The 15827-nt window shown below is 46.4% G+C and overlaps 1 protein-coding gene across 2 annotated transcripts in view; it reads right to left on the bottom strand.

The window, feature by feature from the left end:
• Positions 1-805: 805 nt before the first annotated feature.
• Positions 806-15827, bottom strand: part of BAIAP3 (BAI1 associated protein 3) — a 1035958-nt gene continuing 1020936 nt past the window's right edge. For both annotated transcript variants that reach the window (XM_085629280.1, XM_085629278.1), the window contains exon 34: positions 806-1676. In XM_085629280.1, coding sequence (XP_085485406.1) covers positions 1573-1676 — 104 coding nt within the window. In that variant the 3' untranslated portion in view covers positions 806-1572. The remainder of the gene's footprint in view (positions 1677-15827) is intronic.

Below are 15827 nucleotides of genomic sequence, written 5' to 3'. Positions count from 1 at the left end.
TAGTTTGCAGATCTTTTTACTTTTTTGTCCTGATGATTCATCAACTCAGTTTGGATTAAAACGCCATTATATATATATTACATGTCTACTAGGAAGGAAAATGTTGAACCCTCATAACTTGTTTTCAGTCTATTGAAATGACAATGAATGCTGCCTCACTTCACGTGCTATGTGTGTACATGCACTTCTCTATTTTTCCAGATCCTTGATCATCATGTTTGAAACCACCTGCATATTTGTTTCTTGATCTACTTCTACATGTTTTGTTGGAAAATGAAAGTCCTTAAGTGTTATATTTTTAGTTTTCTTTTATTTTGGCTGTTGTGAATAATTGATGATGTATTTTAAGCCATTCATTGTTTCCTTGAATAAATGGATGGTCGTCCGAATATTGAATTACTGTTTGAATCTATTAATCTAAAAGAAATATTTTTTCCTTCATTTCAGATATTGCCCAAGTTCCTTTTGGTGTATTTTGGGGCACCCTTTTTAGCCTTATGTTCAATTAATCCCCATCATCACACTGGCGTTCCTCGGTATGGTTAACATACCAATATCAAAACCACATATTTATTCCATTGTTTAGGCCTGTCTGTTGCTATTATGTGGATAGCCCCAAATCCTACTTTTGTGAATTATTTTTCACATGCAGAGGGCAATTTAGGGGCATCAGATTCCACACTAGATGTGCAAATAATTGTTGTGAAACAAGTCGTCATCTGCTGCAAGGTCTAGGTAATTCAGGCTGTATTTTGGAAAATGCGACACATTTATAAAATGTTGGAAAGTCACACAGACCAAATGTCAGTTTCACATTTTATTAAATGTAAAATACAAATATAAAACATTGTAGTCAAACATGTTAAACATACCTTACACTCGCCTTACTTGGTTTCTTAAGTAAATGACTGTATTCATACATCTGCTACATTGTGAAGAAATCATGACTGTTATAAAAATATAACTGGGAATGTGAAATGGTTACATTCCATTTAGAAGGAACAAAACAAATCTAACTTTATTCAGGTACTAGCCAGCTAGCCAACAAGTTCATAGTAATAATGGGCACACACTAGCGCCGTGCTCTGAAGATGGCATTACCACAGATCAGTCGAAGGGTGTGTTCCATAAATGTTTGATACTGCTAGGATCTTCACTTTGGGTTTTAAATAAATGGTGGTTTTGAGGCGCGTCATGTCATGCTTCAGCATATGTCCTCTTCAAGCTCCTTCGAGTGGAATACGAAACCCTACATCTAAAGTTAAACAAGAATGGCAGTACTGTACACACAGGTCACGGGTAGGTTCTAGTGCAAGGCTTACAAAACCACTTAATGGATGGAAATGAAAGGCCTTCCAAGGCAAACGATACACTGATATACCACAATAATGTTATCGATAAAACAGGACCTATTAAAAGCCTTAGTTCCTTGTAAGCTGACCTTGACCCAACAGAACAATAGATAACGTACACCTAAATATATCAAATGAAAACAATTTTAACTATAATATTTATTTTAGTTTTTTCTTTTATATTTTCTTAACAAATGGCATACATTCTGTAAAATATAATTTAGTCTTCGTCTCCCATGTACTTCTCCATTTCTTTCAGCTTTTTCACGAAGTCCTGTGCTTCCTTGTCCAGCCGTCCCTCTAGCATTTTCAGTATTGACTTCACTAGAATGCAGATCATAGAAAACAGTTATATAGGGAAAAAGGAAAAGAGCATGTTGCACAAACGACTGACGTTATCTTTCTTTGTACAGTATTTATGAATTTTGACAGTTGTGCATTGCAATGTATTACACCACAGTTTAGCGCACACTAAAACAATGATTGTTTGTCGTTGTGTGCCTTTGAGTTGTCCAGTGTCACCGTGGTGTCGCACTCCATAACAAGCATGTCGCTCACACTCCCATTGGATCGACAAAATAGTTGATGAAGTAGAACACAAGGTTAACAAGTCCCTTTTCACTGCTTTTGCTCCATGCTCAATGATGCCCCGTTTCTTTGGAGCAGCGATTCTTTTTCTTCCCTTCCATTTCTCTCTTGTTTGCCTTCCTCTGCTGTCCTCCTGGTCCCCTTGACACCTTCTTCCATTAACTTGATCTTCTTTACAAACTCCACCTTACTTGAAGTTATCTTAACCTGGTCAAGGATTACCTTTCCCACATCCTCTAGCTCAACTTGATCCTCTCTAACCGCAGCTTGTTCAGCAATCGCAGTCAGACCGTCTTCACGCAGGACAATGTACATCACCCCATCTTCCGATTAACGGCAGCGCCTTTTGCAAAGTTTATCTCCAACCCTTCCCTCAATTTATTCTCTCCTCCAAATAGCCATCTCACTAAATAGATCTGTTTACCACCATTATTTCCTATCCCCAATTTCAGGCCTAAGAGTGTACCTGACACCACCCTGACATATGATATTGTCCAGACACTTATTATAATGTATTGCAACATTTGTAAAATGCTTACTACCCCTTGTGTAGGGTGTGTTGCTGGAAGGGTGTTGTCTTTGTTTTTTATTCTATGTCGTTTTTTTACCCTATGTAGGGAATGTTTCTATGTTGTGCATGATGACCTGCAAGGTGCGGATATCGTGATATGGGACACAGCACTTAGCAGTATGGTGGATGAAGAGGTGTGAGAGATAGCCGATAGATATGGTTTTCAGTAAGCTGGTAGACTGAGCAGCTCTGCAGGTTCCTTTGTGGCATTTCTTATGAGCATAGTCCACTTAGCTAGAGACTGCACTGAGTTGTCCAACTTGATAGTTTGTTTAAAGTTTGTGTCATCTTTGACAACTTTAACAATACCCTTTATGCCCCCTTCGGTGCCTCCTACACAGTCACCCTTACGTCACCTTAAACTATGTTACAGCTCTGGAACAATGTCATCATTTATCATCAGAATACCTAAACACAGAAATACTTGGGACAATGCCAAAATATTATCCATGCCAGAACAAATCAAAGTGTGAATGACCTATAAAATGTGCCTACTCCACTGCTCTACTGTCCTCACTTCCAAACTCACAGTCATCTTTTACCTTTTTCACCAGGTAACAACAAAGGGGTTGCTTTTACAACCCACATCGTATACTTATTTAGTGGTCACTGTTGGAGCTAACCTCTTTGTGACAGATTTTGAAAGAGCGATAAAATTGCCGTTTTGTTTTGAAAACATAAAAAACAATCATGTTATATAAGTGATATATTCTTTTTTTGGAAAGAAGGGGTGCCGCGCAAGAATTAGGAGAAATTATTTAACATGTGCAAAATTATAGGAATAAAGTATAAATTTCTGTATATTTGCATCAAACATGGAGAAGATTTGTTGAAGATCATCACACAAAAATATCTTCTTACATTATCCTAGAAGTCAGAGATATGAACTGCTGTTTGATCAGTTTCTCTATCTGTAGAGAGACCGCTATGTTTGCAGATTATTTACATCATACCTTGGCAGACAGGTTATAGGAGAGGAGCTATTCAAAGAAAAGCTCAGTTTGTGGGACATGTTAGCACTTGTAGTGTATGCAAATTCACAATGGAAACACTATCTTTTAAACACAGTGGCAATCCGTCCTACATCATACCCCGCCCACCTCCCATTTCCCTCCCGCCATATTATGGCAGGGGGTATCGCGGCAGACGGAAAGACCGTCCGCCGCTTTTCCGCCTGGTCAACGGGTCGACCGGACTGAAAAGGGTTGCATATGGTGGCGGTGTCTGCTAGACACCGCCAGCCATATTAGGATGCCAGCGGGAAGCAGCCTTTAAAGGCATGCGGAGTCCTGAGTTGGGGGCCCATTGCGGGCCCCCTGGATGTTGGGGGGGCATTTGCATGGACGACAGGGCAGGCACCGCGTGGTGCCTGCCACGTTGTGCTTGCAAATGCACAGTGCAGCCACAGCATTGTGGCGGACGGTGCTGTGAGCACCGCCCGCCACAATGCTGGGAATAGAGGATGCCACTGCCACGGTGGCGGTGGCATCCTAATTGCCGGTGCGGGACCGCCGCACCACTGGCGGCCGGTCCCAGCACCGCTAGGGTGGAGGGCGGACTAAAGTCCGCCCGCCATCCTAATAGGCCCCTAACTGTTGAATGAGAAATGAAGTTTGATTAGATGTCCATGCTATCGAGTCTGTTGGAGAGATGAAACAGGAGCTGATAGTAAGGCATACACAGCATATGTCTACCATTCAGACAAATTGAATTAATGCTCTTTTGGTAGAACATTGATAACTTGAAACATGGCCCACATGACCTGTAATAGAGTGTTATTGAAACAAATACAACCAAGCCCAGAGGGCGAGAGAGCTACATGTAGGAAAAGACTGCTGTGAAATCAATTTTGCATTTTTACCCTTAAAAGTGACAATGAGGGCACTCTTAATGTAAGCTTATTGTAGGAGAGAATTTCTAGAAATAATTCACAGAGATAGTTAGCACTCACTTTATTTAGTGAGAGCATTCGATTACAGTGATTATTAATTGTGTAGCTATGTTTACGTACGCATTGGTCAGAGTTTAGCAGAAACTTAGGGTCCCACAGTTGTTGCATTAGGGAGCAATTTAAATATGAAGAATTGACTAACTTAATACCAATGGCATGATATGAATAAATACCATGCACATATAATGAACTGATCCTGGTTCGTTGACGAATTTATGCACAATATCTGTATGATCTCCATGAAATATTGACACTCTGGGCCTCCTGAGTGTTTATAAATGCAGATTTTTGTATTCTTTCCATGGTTTTGGTGCTGAGCCTCAGCTTTCATAGGATTCCGTAAAATTACATCTTTATTCGAAATTTAAATTCATTGAAAAATATCCATACAGCAAGTAGCTCAACAACAAATGATTACAAAATGCCTTTCCCTAGCTGACACGTGTTTCAAGCTTTGTGTGGTCTTTCCTCAAGGTCTAACAGGGTGACCTGGGGGGAGGAGGGACGGAACCGCGGGCCCTGGCAGGATGTAGATATGTAGCACTGTCAACGGGAAGAATCAAGAGAGTTTCCTGCCTGTACAAGGCAATGAGACAGGACATGCATAAGCCACTAGAGTGCTTGTGATTACAGTGGGAAGAGGATTTGTGTAAAAAGATCCCAGAGGCAGAATGGGACCGGATCCTAGAGCGGACCCCGAAAGTATCTAGGAATGCGTGAATCAAATTGATTAATTTCTACATATTGCATAGAGAGTACCTAACCCCGTCCCGCATTAGAAGATACTTCGGCATAGACACAGCAGTGTGCACGAGGTGCGGAGAGAGAGAAGCACATATCATCCACATGTTCTGGAGCTGCCCCACGCTGCAAGCCTACTGGGAAGAGATTAGACAAGTGATAGGGGATCTCATAGACAAGGAGCTCCCGCACACCCCTGAGCATTTCCTACTAGGATGGTTCCCACACCCGGTCAAAAACAAAACAGGAAGTTTCAGGATTTGGCTTTTGCCCTGCCCAAAAGGGAAATAGCCAGAAACTGGTAGGCATCGGGAGGGCCTAGGATTGTTTCCTGGAAGAGGAAGCTAGAGAAATGGGCGGGGACGGAAGGCAGAATGCTGCTCAGGGAAGCTGGCCGAGGCATAGGGAAGATGGACAAGGCAAGGGCCTGGGAAAACTTGGTAAGTGAATTAGCAGCGGAGAGGCAAGATAATAGTGGAGCGGACTCCCCACCACCAGTTGTCCAGAAGGAAATGACGGACAAGGACACCAGGAACAAGGGTGACAGGCGCCGTAGTAAGCCAGAATCGACGATTTGCACACAGGAACCCAATAGCATTTGACTATTAGATTTTATCCACCTAAGCGCAACTCAAGGAGGGAGGGGGGATAGTTATGTTGGGGGTAAGTTCTGAACAAATGCACCAGGAAATGATGATAGCGTGTTTTATGTACTTGATTGAAGATGCACAATGCTTATGACTGTAGATGATGCCATTGAAAACCAATAAAATCTGGTTGTAAAACTAAAAACAAGGTCTAACAGGGCGACAAGCAAATGCCAAAGGAGGAGTGAGTGTTCAGAACATCATTTGTGTATAACGTCACATATGGATTTTCAGTATTAGAAAAAAGCCTAAGTATGGACTTGAAAGAGGCTTAAAGTTAATGCAGCTCAAGATTTATTTATTTTGAATTACCAGGAGAATAGAATTAAAGAAATATTTTGCTTGTCAATAGAAATTGAAAAATAAGAGACACCTGGATAATGAACTGAAAATATTGCCCAGCAACGTTTCACAAAAACATTTTGTAAATATTGGTGTCCTTTTATCTATTGATAACAATTTAGAATGCTTAGAAAAAGAAGTTGCTGAGGGTTGTTTAAATGCTAGGGTTATAGCTGAAATGTAGTGTCAACAGACAGCATCAGAGAGAACCTACCTTGAAGGAATTTTGAAAGTGTCAAGTGCCCCACAATGCTTACCTCTGCCTGTGGAGCAAGTCCGCAGAGACGACAGGAGCGCCCACCCCTGTACCCACCTGACCCGTGTGGACAGTAGAACCCAGCAAGGATGAGATGGACGCAGGGAAGGGAGCCAGAATGAAAGCAGGGGGTTGAGGTGAAGGGTGTCTCGGAGCCAACTGAAAGACAAAGAGACCCAGATCAGTGAAGGACCCAACTCCCGCGTTGCAAGATACGCCAAACACACACAGAAAAGCCCTGTTCCCAACCTAGAACTCACCAGTGGCTGCAACTATTGAACCCTGAAATACAGCTTCAAGGAAGGTTCAGTTGTGACGAGATGGCAGCGTTAGGCTATCAAGAACTCAAGGAATAGCGCTCCTGCGCGTCCGTTCCACGTGTCTGGGCTTAACAAAATACTGGCATCCCTGGAAAGCAAATAGTGGAAACCCAGGGAGAACGAACAAGAACAAAATAACCCTAAGCGCTCCTGCGCGGATTTACCAAAATCATCTTCAAGCGCGTCAGCGCGGACAAGATGCAAATGAACCATAAAACGCTCCTGCGCTTTCAAGATCAACCAACCCTAAGCGCTCCAGCGCGGATCTAACAAAATCATCAAAAGGCGCTCTTGCGCGGTCAAAATTAATAACTCTAAGCGCTCCTGCGCGGATCTAACAAAATCATCAAAAGGCGCTCTTGCGCGGTCAAAATCAATAACTCTAAGCGCTCCTGCGCGGATCCACTTCTGATCACCCATAACGCAGCCGCGTTACGGTGACTCCACCAGAATGGAACGAAAGTACCTTATTGTTCCCCAGAGGGATTACGAAGACCACAGCGGGGCTCCAGTCAGGAAGGCACAGCCCGCTTCCAAGGTCTTCCGTGCAGCAGAACAGCGTCTCGTGTCGTTCAGCACATCTAGCGAAATCCGAAGCACAGAGCCGGCGGGAAACGCGGTGTTTAAGCGTTTCCCCCGGAAGTGCTTCCGTGAACTGCTATGCTTGTCTAAAGACTAGACCGTGACTCATCTCCCAGCCGGAAGTGAGTCTCTCGGCCGTTTCTGTGTGTGGTAGCGGGGAAGCGGGGGAGCGGGGAAAACGGCAGGCGCCGTGAACATGACAGTACCCCCCCCCCAAAACAGGTCCCCCCTCAACCCCGCCAGAACCTTAAATGGGGGATACAGGACGAGGACTGAGCGGATGGCTCAGATGAAAGGCACGAACCAGTATGGGAGCATGGCGAACATGGGACAATGGCTCCCAAGAACGCTCGTCCGGCCCGTACCCCTTCCAGTCAACCAGGTAGAAGAGCTTACCCTTAGTACGACGAGAACCCAGAATGGCCTTGACCTCATACTCGACATGGTCCTCCACCACCACCGGAGAAGGAGGAGAGGGAAGAGAGTCACCAGAACGGACCGGTTGCAGCAGCGAGACATGGAAGACCGGGTGAATCTTCATGTGTGGAGGGAGTGAGAGTCTCATAGCCACGGGATTAACCACCCGCTCGACCTCAAACGGACCCACAAAACGGGGCAACAGTTTCTTGGGACCGTGCACATTGAGGTGCCGAATGGACAGCCACACCCGATCACCCACACCATACTTGGGCTCCTTCTGTCTGTGTGCATCGGCCTGTGCTTTGTAGGTGTCCTTAGCCTTGGCCAACTCAAAACGGGCTTGTTGCCAGATGCGGCGCAAGGATTCGTGATATGACCGGACTGTGGGTAACCTGCTGTCGGGGGGACCCTCCCATGCGGAGGTGCGGGGATGACGGCCATGAAGACAAAAGAAAGGAGACATTCCAATGGCCGAATGTTTACTGTTGTTATAGGCGTACTCCGCCATCCATAACACCTCGGACCATTCCTTTTCAACCATAAGCAGTAAACAACGGAGGTACTGCTCCATGGTGTGGTTGGTTCTTTCGGCCTGACCGTCGGTCTGAGGGTGGTACGCCGAGGACAGGCGCACGTCCAGTTCGAGGATCCTGCATACTTCCTTCCAGAAGCGGGAGATGAATTGCGATCCCCGGTCCGTGATCACCACCGATGGAATTCCATGGAGGCGAACCACCTCGTGTACAAAGATCAAAGCCAGTTCCGCAGCCGTGGGTAGTTTCACCAAAGGCACGAAATGAGCCATCTTGGAGAGATGATCCACTATGGTGAGAATGGTGGTGTGCCCCGTCTTGGTGAGAGGGAGTTCCACCACGAAGTCCATGGAAATGGTGTGCCACGGATACGGTGGCACCGGGATGGGACGTAGAAGACCCCTAGGAGGCTCGGATTTGTTCTTCCCTAAGAGACAGATGGTGCAGCTCGCCACATAGTTCTTGGTATCCGTCACCAGCGATGGCCACCAAAACTGTCGTTGTACGAGCTCAAGCGTCTTGTGGTACCCCGGATGGCCGGATAGAACATGGTCATGGCACAGGCAGACTGCCTTTTGCTGACTGGTCAACCCCGGTAAATACAATTGTTGTCCATGGAACAGCAACCCATCTACGCACGTTACCCCTCCTTGTCCGTCCGCCAGAACCTCCAGGTCGGACTGCTTTGTGTCTTTTTGTACCTGAAGCATGAAGTCTGAGGATGCTACAACGCCCTGGAAGCGTGTCTCAGCGATGATGGGGACAGGCTCGGTGTTTTCTGCCTCCTCGTCGGATTCTCCTAGCCGTGATAGGGCATCGGCCTTGGCGTTGTCCTTCCCAGGTCGAAATGTGATCACGAAATTGTATTCATTAAAGAATAGAGTCCATCGAAGCTGTCGGGCGGTAAGGGCACGGGCTGACCTCAGGAATTGGAGATTCCTGTGGTCCGTGTAGATGGTAACCGTGTGCTTAGCGTCTTTCAGGAAGTGGCGCCATTCCTCGAATGCGGTCTTGATAGCGAGAAGTTCTCTGTCAGACACGGTGTAGTTGCGTTCGGCTGGTTGCAGTTTCTTGGAGTAGAAAGCCACCGGATGCAGCTGTCCTGTGCTAGTACTCCTTTGAGATAACACCCCTCCAATGGCGTGTTCAGATGCGTCTGCCTCTACAATGAAGGGCTGTTCTGTGTCTGGGTGCACCAGGACCGGGGCTATGGTAAAACGCCTCTTTAGTTCCTGAAAAGCGTCGTCTGCTGTCTGATTCCACTCAAACCGTACTCCTTTCCGCAACAAGCGGGTGATAGGAGCTACCATCCCGGAGAATCCGGTGATGAATCTCCGGTAGTAGTTGGCGAACCCCAGGAACCGTTGAACCCCTTTTACGGACTCCGGAGGAGGCCAGGACAGAATGGCGTCCACCTTCTTGCTGTCCATTTGTATGCCTGCCGGAGTGATGATGTGACCCAGAAACTCCACCGAGGTAACGTGAAAAACGCTCTTTTCCAGTTTCACGTACAAGCGATGTTTACTCAGCTGTCGTAGGATGGAACGCACATGCTGCACGTGTTCGGTGATGGATTGCGAATATATCAAGATGTCGTCTATGTAGACGATACAGAAGACGTCTAGGTAGTCCCGTAACACCTCGTCTATAAAGAACTGAAACGCCGCGGGGGCGTTACAGAGTCCGAAAGGCATGACCTGGTATTCGAACAGACCGAATTTCGTCCGAAAGGCGGTCTTCCATTCGTCACCCTTTCGGACTCTGACGAGATGGTAAGCCCCACGGAGGTCGAGCTTGGTGTATACGGAGGCGTTCTTTACCTGATCCAGAAGGTTGGTGATTAACGGCAGGGGGTAACGGTTTTTTACGGTGATGGCATTCATAGCTCGAAAGTCTATGCAGGTCCTTAGATCACCTTCCTTCTTAGATACGAAGAAAAGAGGAGAGGAAACCGGAGACCTGGAATGACGTATAAAGCCGTTGTCCAGATACTCATCCAAATAGGAGCGAAGGTGGATGTTCTCCTTTTCCGTGAGCGAATAAATTCTGCTACAAGGCAAGGTGGAGCCTGGAACGAGGTCTATACGGCAGTCGAACGACCGATGCGGTGGCAAGGTGTTAGCCCCCTTCTTGTCGAACACCTCGGCTAGGTCCTGGTATTCCTCTGGTATGGCTGGTGTAGTTACCTGGGAGACTATCCCCATTCCTCGGAGAGGAAGCGATTGTGCTTGTATAGCATGACTCCCCAGGAGATCGTCCTTCGCATAACAGGTTTCACTGCAGTATTCCGAATTCAGATGTACTATTCTCGACACCCAATCGATGTGGGGATTGTGTTTCACCAACCATGGTAATCCCAATATCACCTTGAATTGAGGGGCATCGATAACATCAAAGCTGATTGATTCGGCGTGGTGATTAACAAAAGACATGATCAGGCTCTCTGTTTGATGCCGGATAGGACCGGAGGTGAGATCCGTACCATCAACAGCCTTGACGGTTTCAGGTTGGTCTTTTGGCACTGTAGCCGTGCCCAGGGCACAGGAAAAAGCAGTATCGATAAAACTGCCTGTAGCACCGGAGTCTAACATAGCTGTCACCTGCCAGGTCCTGCCCGCCTGGTTCCGTAAGGACACTTCCATTCCTACGTGGTGACTGCCGTCAAATACCGCAGGGATCGCTAAGGTGCGAGTCGAAGAACCCAGAGGACGGATCCCCTTGTCTACTGGGTGTTTTCGTTTCCCGCCTTGTCCGTCTTGGTGATGGGCACTGCGAAAGGTCTTCTGCCCCGGGGTTTCGTTGGCTTCACCGGACATTCTCTGACGAAGTGGCCGCTTTTCCCGCAGTACAGGCATTGATTCTGCCTCCTTCGCCTTTCCCTTTCTTGACTTGTTAAGGGCCCCCTGATGCCCCCGATCTGCATTGGTTCGGTTGTCTCGCCTTGGGAAGCGGAAGCAGGATCCTCTCTGGCTTTTTCTACACTTTTGTCCCCGAAGGATAAGAAACGGTTTTCACTGCCTTTCCCTTTCTCGGTCCTTCGTTCCTGTAATCGGAAATTCATTTTCACCACTAGATCGATGAAAGGACCTATCTCCTCCGGTGGGTTGGGTAATTGCGCTATGAGATCCTTCAGATCATCGCGCAATCCTCGATAGAACACAGACACCTTTTTGTCTTCAGGCCAATGGGATTCGATAACAAGCCTGCTGAACGTGGTGATATAATGAAGGAGGTCCTGGCTGCCTTGCTTGAGGTTGAGCAGCTCGTTGTCCGCTGCTTGCACAAAGGTGTGACGAGCGAACATACGCCGCATGGACTCCTGAAAGGTGGGCAAGTGGTGTAGCATGGGATCGTCGTTTTCTACCAACGCAATAGACCACTGGGCGGCGTCTCCGCCCATGTAGGACAGGATGTAAGCCACCTTGGCTGCGTCGTCGGGAAAAGCCGTGTGTCTGGCCATGAAATGCAGGTGGCATTGGTGCATGAAAATACCATACTTGGTACTGTCCCCATAGAAGCGTTCAGGTGGTGCCAACTGGACTGAATGAGGGGCGATGACTTGGATGGCTGTATTCGGAGTGGTGGCAGCGGAGGACCCCCCAAAGGTAAAAATAGGTGGTCTCAAAAGACCCTCCTGACTGACCCTGGGGCTCGGGTTGGTTCCCCAAGGACTGGTGACTCCAGCTGACATCTGGCCCTGTAGGGCGGTTATGTCATGGCGCAGACTGTGGTTCTCTGCCTGCATGGCAGCCAGCATGACTGCGATGTCTTGTAAGGTAACCTCCGGGTCGCCCATGTCGTCTAGGTGGACTGATAAACGTGGGCTTCGGATTCTGTCAAGTGCCCCACAATGCTTACCTCTGCCTGTGGAGCAAGTCCGCAGAGACGACAGGAGCGCCCACCCCTGTACCCACCTGACCCGTGTGGACAGTAGAACCCAGCAAGGATGAGATGGACGCAGGGAAGGGAGCCAGAATGAAAGCAGGGGGTTGAGGTGAAGGGTATCTCGGAGCCAACTGAAAGACAAAGAGACCCAGATCAGTGAAGGACCCAACTCCCGCGTTGCAAGATACGCCAAACACACACAGAAAAGCCCTGTTCCCAACCTAGAACTCACCAGTGGCTGCAACTATTGAACCCTGAAATACAGCTTCAAGGAAGGTTCAGTTGTGACGAGATGGCAGCGTTAGGCTATCAAGAACTCAAGGAATAGCGCTCCTGCGCGTCCGTTCCACGTGTCTGGGCTTAACAAAATACTGGCATCCCTGGAAAGCAAATAGTGGAAACCCAGGGAGAACGAACAAGAACAAAATAACCCTAAGCGCTCCTGCGCGGATTTACCAAAATCATCTTCAAGCGCGTCAGCGCGGACAAGATGCAAATGAACCATAAAACGCTCCTGCGCTTTCAAGATCAACCAACCCTAAGCGCTCCAGCGCGGATCTAACAAAATCATCAAAAGGCGCTCTTGCGCGGTCAAAATTAATAACTCTAAGCGCTCCTGCGCGGATCTAACAAAATCATCAAAAGGCGCTCTTGCGCGGTCAAAATCAATAACTCTAAGCGCTCCTGCGCGGATCTACTTCTGATCACCCATAATGCAGCCGCGTTACGGTGACTCCACCAGAATGGAACGAAAGTACCTTATTGTTCCCCAGAGGGATTACGAAGACCACAGCGGGGCTCCAGTCAGGAAGGCACAGCCCGCTTCCAAGGTCTTCCGTGCAGCAGAACAGCGTCTCGTGTCGTTCAGCACATCTAGCGAAATCCGAAGCACAGAGCCGGCGGGAAACGCGGTGTTTAAGCGTTTCCCCCGGAAGTGCTTCCGTGAACTGCTATGCTTGTCTAAAGACTAGACCGTGACTCATCTCCCAGCCGGAAGTGAGTCTCTCGGCCGTTTCTGTGTGTGGTAGCGGGGAAGCGGGGGAGCGGGGAAAACGGGAGGCGCCGTGAACATGACAGAAAGGAGGTTGGATGAAAAGTAGACCTAGATTGATGAAATATATAAGGTAGGATGGAGAAGATGTAATTGGTGTTGATATAATATGAAAATATGAATGAAATAGGGTTTTTATTTTGTAAAAAAAAAAAAAAGAGGTTTTGTCTTATAAATCCGAGGAGCATTGGTGTTGAATGGACATCTTTTGAAGAGTGGTTCTCGTTTGTATGTGGTGGTCACATTTGGGGCCATCCTATCTTCTCCCCTGACCCTGTCTGTACCATCCTCCTGTGCTGCTTCAGCCTGCTTCCATGCCTCACCAATCGTGCCCCTTTCAGCTCCCTGGAATAGTTTGCCCTTCTTCAAAGTCAGGAAAACACCCAGTCCAGCACCTTCTCCATGGAGGTCATTTAGAGTTTGGTGGAGCAGGTGCACTGCAGTAAATTGGGGATACTCTTGGTTCTCCTTCCCCATTTCTAGGTGGAAACTGCTGGGGTTTCAATGGCAGAACATCAGCCAATCCAGTTCCTGGAAATCTGTGGACTGGTGGCTGGTCCACTACTGGGCCTGAAGGACTGTTTTCCTTCCCTATTTAGTATAGAGTGAGCATCAATACATTTCCTTGCCTGCGATCGACATGCAAAGCATGCCGGTCTTGGGCTGGAAAATTGCCCAATCACTCACACATGCAGGAAAAAAATTCCTTGCACATGAGGGCCAATTAGTTTTTTTGTTTTTGAACACTTTGTAGGTTTGTTTCAGATCCTTTGCCAAGCATAGGCAACACACATAGCATCCGCTTGGTGTGGTTAGCTGCATTTGGTACAACTGTCGCACTGGCAGTTTTAGTGGACCTTTTAGAGATTGAATTTTAGGAGTGAAGGGCATAGCCTCTGATGTGCTAATATGGCTCTACATGATTCTGAAAGTGTTTTATCATCAATTTACAAATTTTGCCATTTTCTGGTTGGAGATAAATCATGTGACTGAACCCTGATGAAGTGACGTAGTTCACAAAACCTGTTGACTGAAGATAGAGTTGGAACTAAAATTACTTGGTTATTTATTAATGGAATTTGAATGGATCCAATTAGCTGTGTATATATATATATATATATATATGTGTATTTGTACAGTGTGCAATATGCTTTTCATTAAAATTGTTTATTGACTTATGGAAGGTGGAGTTTCATATAGGCAATGATGTCCCTCCACTTCCTTAACAACAGTAATCAATTACATATTACACTTAATGGAACTGCATGCAAGGTTTGTGCCATTTTGTTTTCCATATTTAAAGCAGGACACAAGGGTAAGTCTGTGGAGTGGTAAAGAATCTTGTTATCTGGCCTTGTAAGTCTATTATTTCAACAAGATAGTACTTGTAACATGCAATCTGTGAGACGGTAAATGGAAATGTCTCCAGTTTGGCTGTCCTCTGTTAATAACGTTCAGTTTGACCTAAATGTGTGAATATAGATGAATTAGTTGGTGCATTGAATGCTGGGGGTGTTAGTTTGTCGATCGGGATTCAGAACCTATTGAAATAAAGGAGAAAGGATAGGAACAGTGCAAAGTTTAAGAAAAGGAAGCCAACCGTGAATAGTCATGCTTTCTGATGACCAGGATACGATCTATTTTCTTATGCCCAGTATCAAAACAAGCATGATGTATAAGATGCTGATGGGAAAATGACTTCTGGCATACACAAAATCACAGAAAATCAAGCACTGGCAAAGACCCTTGCTTGCACCTTTTTGAAAAATTTGCCTTGTTAATACTTTTTAACAATGCTGTGCAGCATCAGCCAAATCGAAAAAAAGAATAATGGTGTGCCTAGGTGTTAAGATGCTGCTGGCGGACAAGTCATTTCCTATGCGCACACATGTGTGATTGTGAATACATGTGCCTGTGACATCAGTTTTGTGGAAGCTTAAGGAATGATGCAGGTGCCATTGTATTTTTTATTTACCATTCCAAGATGGCGGATGCTACTCTGAGCAACAAATAAAATAAATATTTGGATTTGTATAAATGGACTTTTTTTTGTAAACAGAGAATCCTGGCAGAAAATGGCAGTTGCTGGGCCCCATAAAAAATGTACATCCATCACAGAAAAGGAAGGAAATTCGGAGGGGAGGGGGAGAAATCAACACCGGAGAAGGGTTGGAGCTAAGGAAAGTGCACCGGGGAGCAAGAGAGGAGCTTGAGCTGTGGGTTGGAGAGAGGAAAATAAAAGCCTGAGTTGTTGAAACAATGGACAAACTGAGGCTGTGTGGAGGAGGGAGGAACACTGAGTATGGGGAGAGTGGGTTGGGATTTGAAGGGTGAAAAGTAGCACTAGGGCCCTCATGGTTCTGGGGCGGACTCTAAACAGGAAATATGTCTTTTGCGGGTGAGGTGTTAGGGTGTAGTTAATGTTGAGTATGATATAATGCTCAGAGTATGAGTGTATGCTGAGGAATAAAGAAGTATTTGACTGCAGCTCCTGTGTAGTGTATTTCATTTGCATGGTCCAGGGTCGGGTGAAGATGCTGCACTCTGCATGTGTGCAGTGGAAGGTTACAGTCAAATGGATGGCAAGA

The sequence above is a fragment of the Triturus cristatus genome, chromosome 10 (assembly GCF_964204655.1).
Source record: "Triturus cristatus chromosome 10, aTriCri1.1, whole genome shotgun sequence".
Taxonomy (NCBI): domain Eukaryota; kingdom Metazoa; phylum Chordata; class Amphibia; order Caudata; family Salamandridae; genus Triturus; species Triturus cristatus.
Note: the sequence above shows the minus strand (reverse complement) of the source record. Positions and strands in the feature narration are given on the sequence as shown.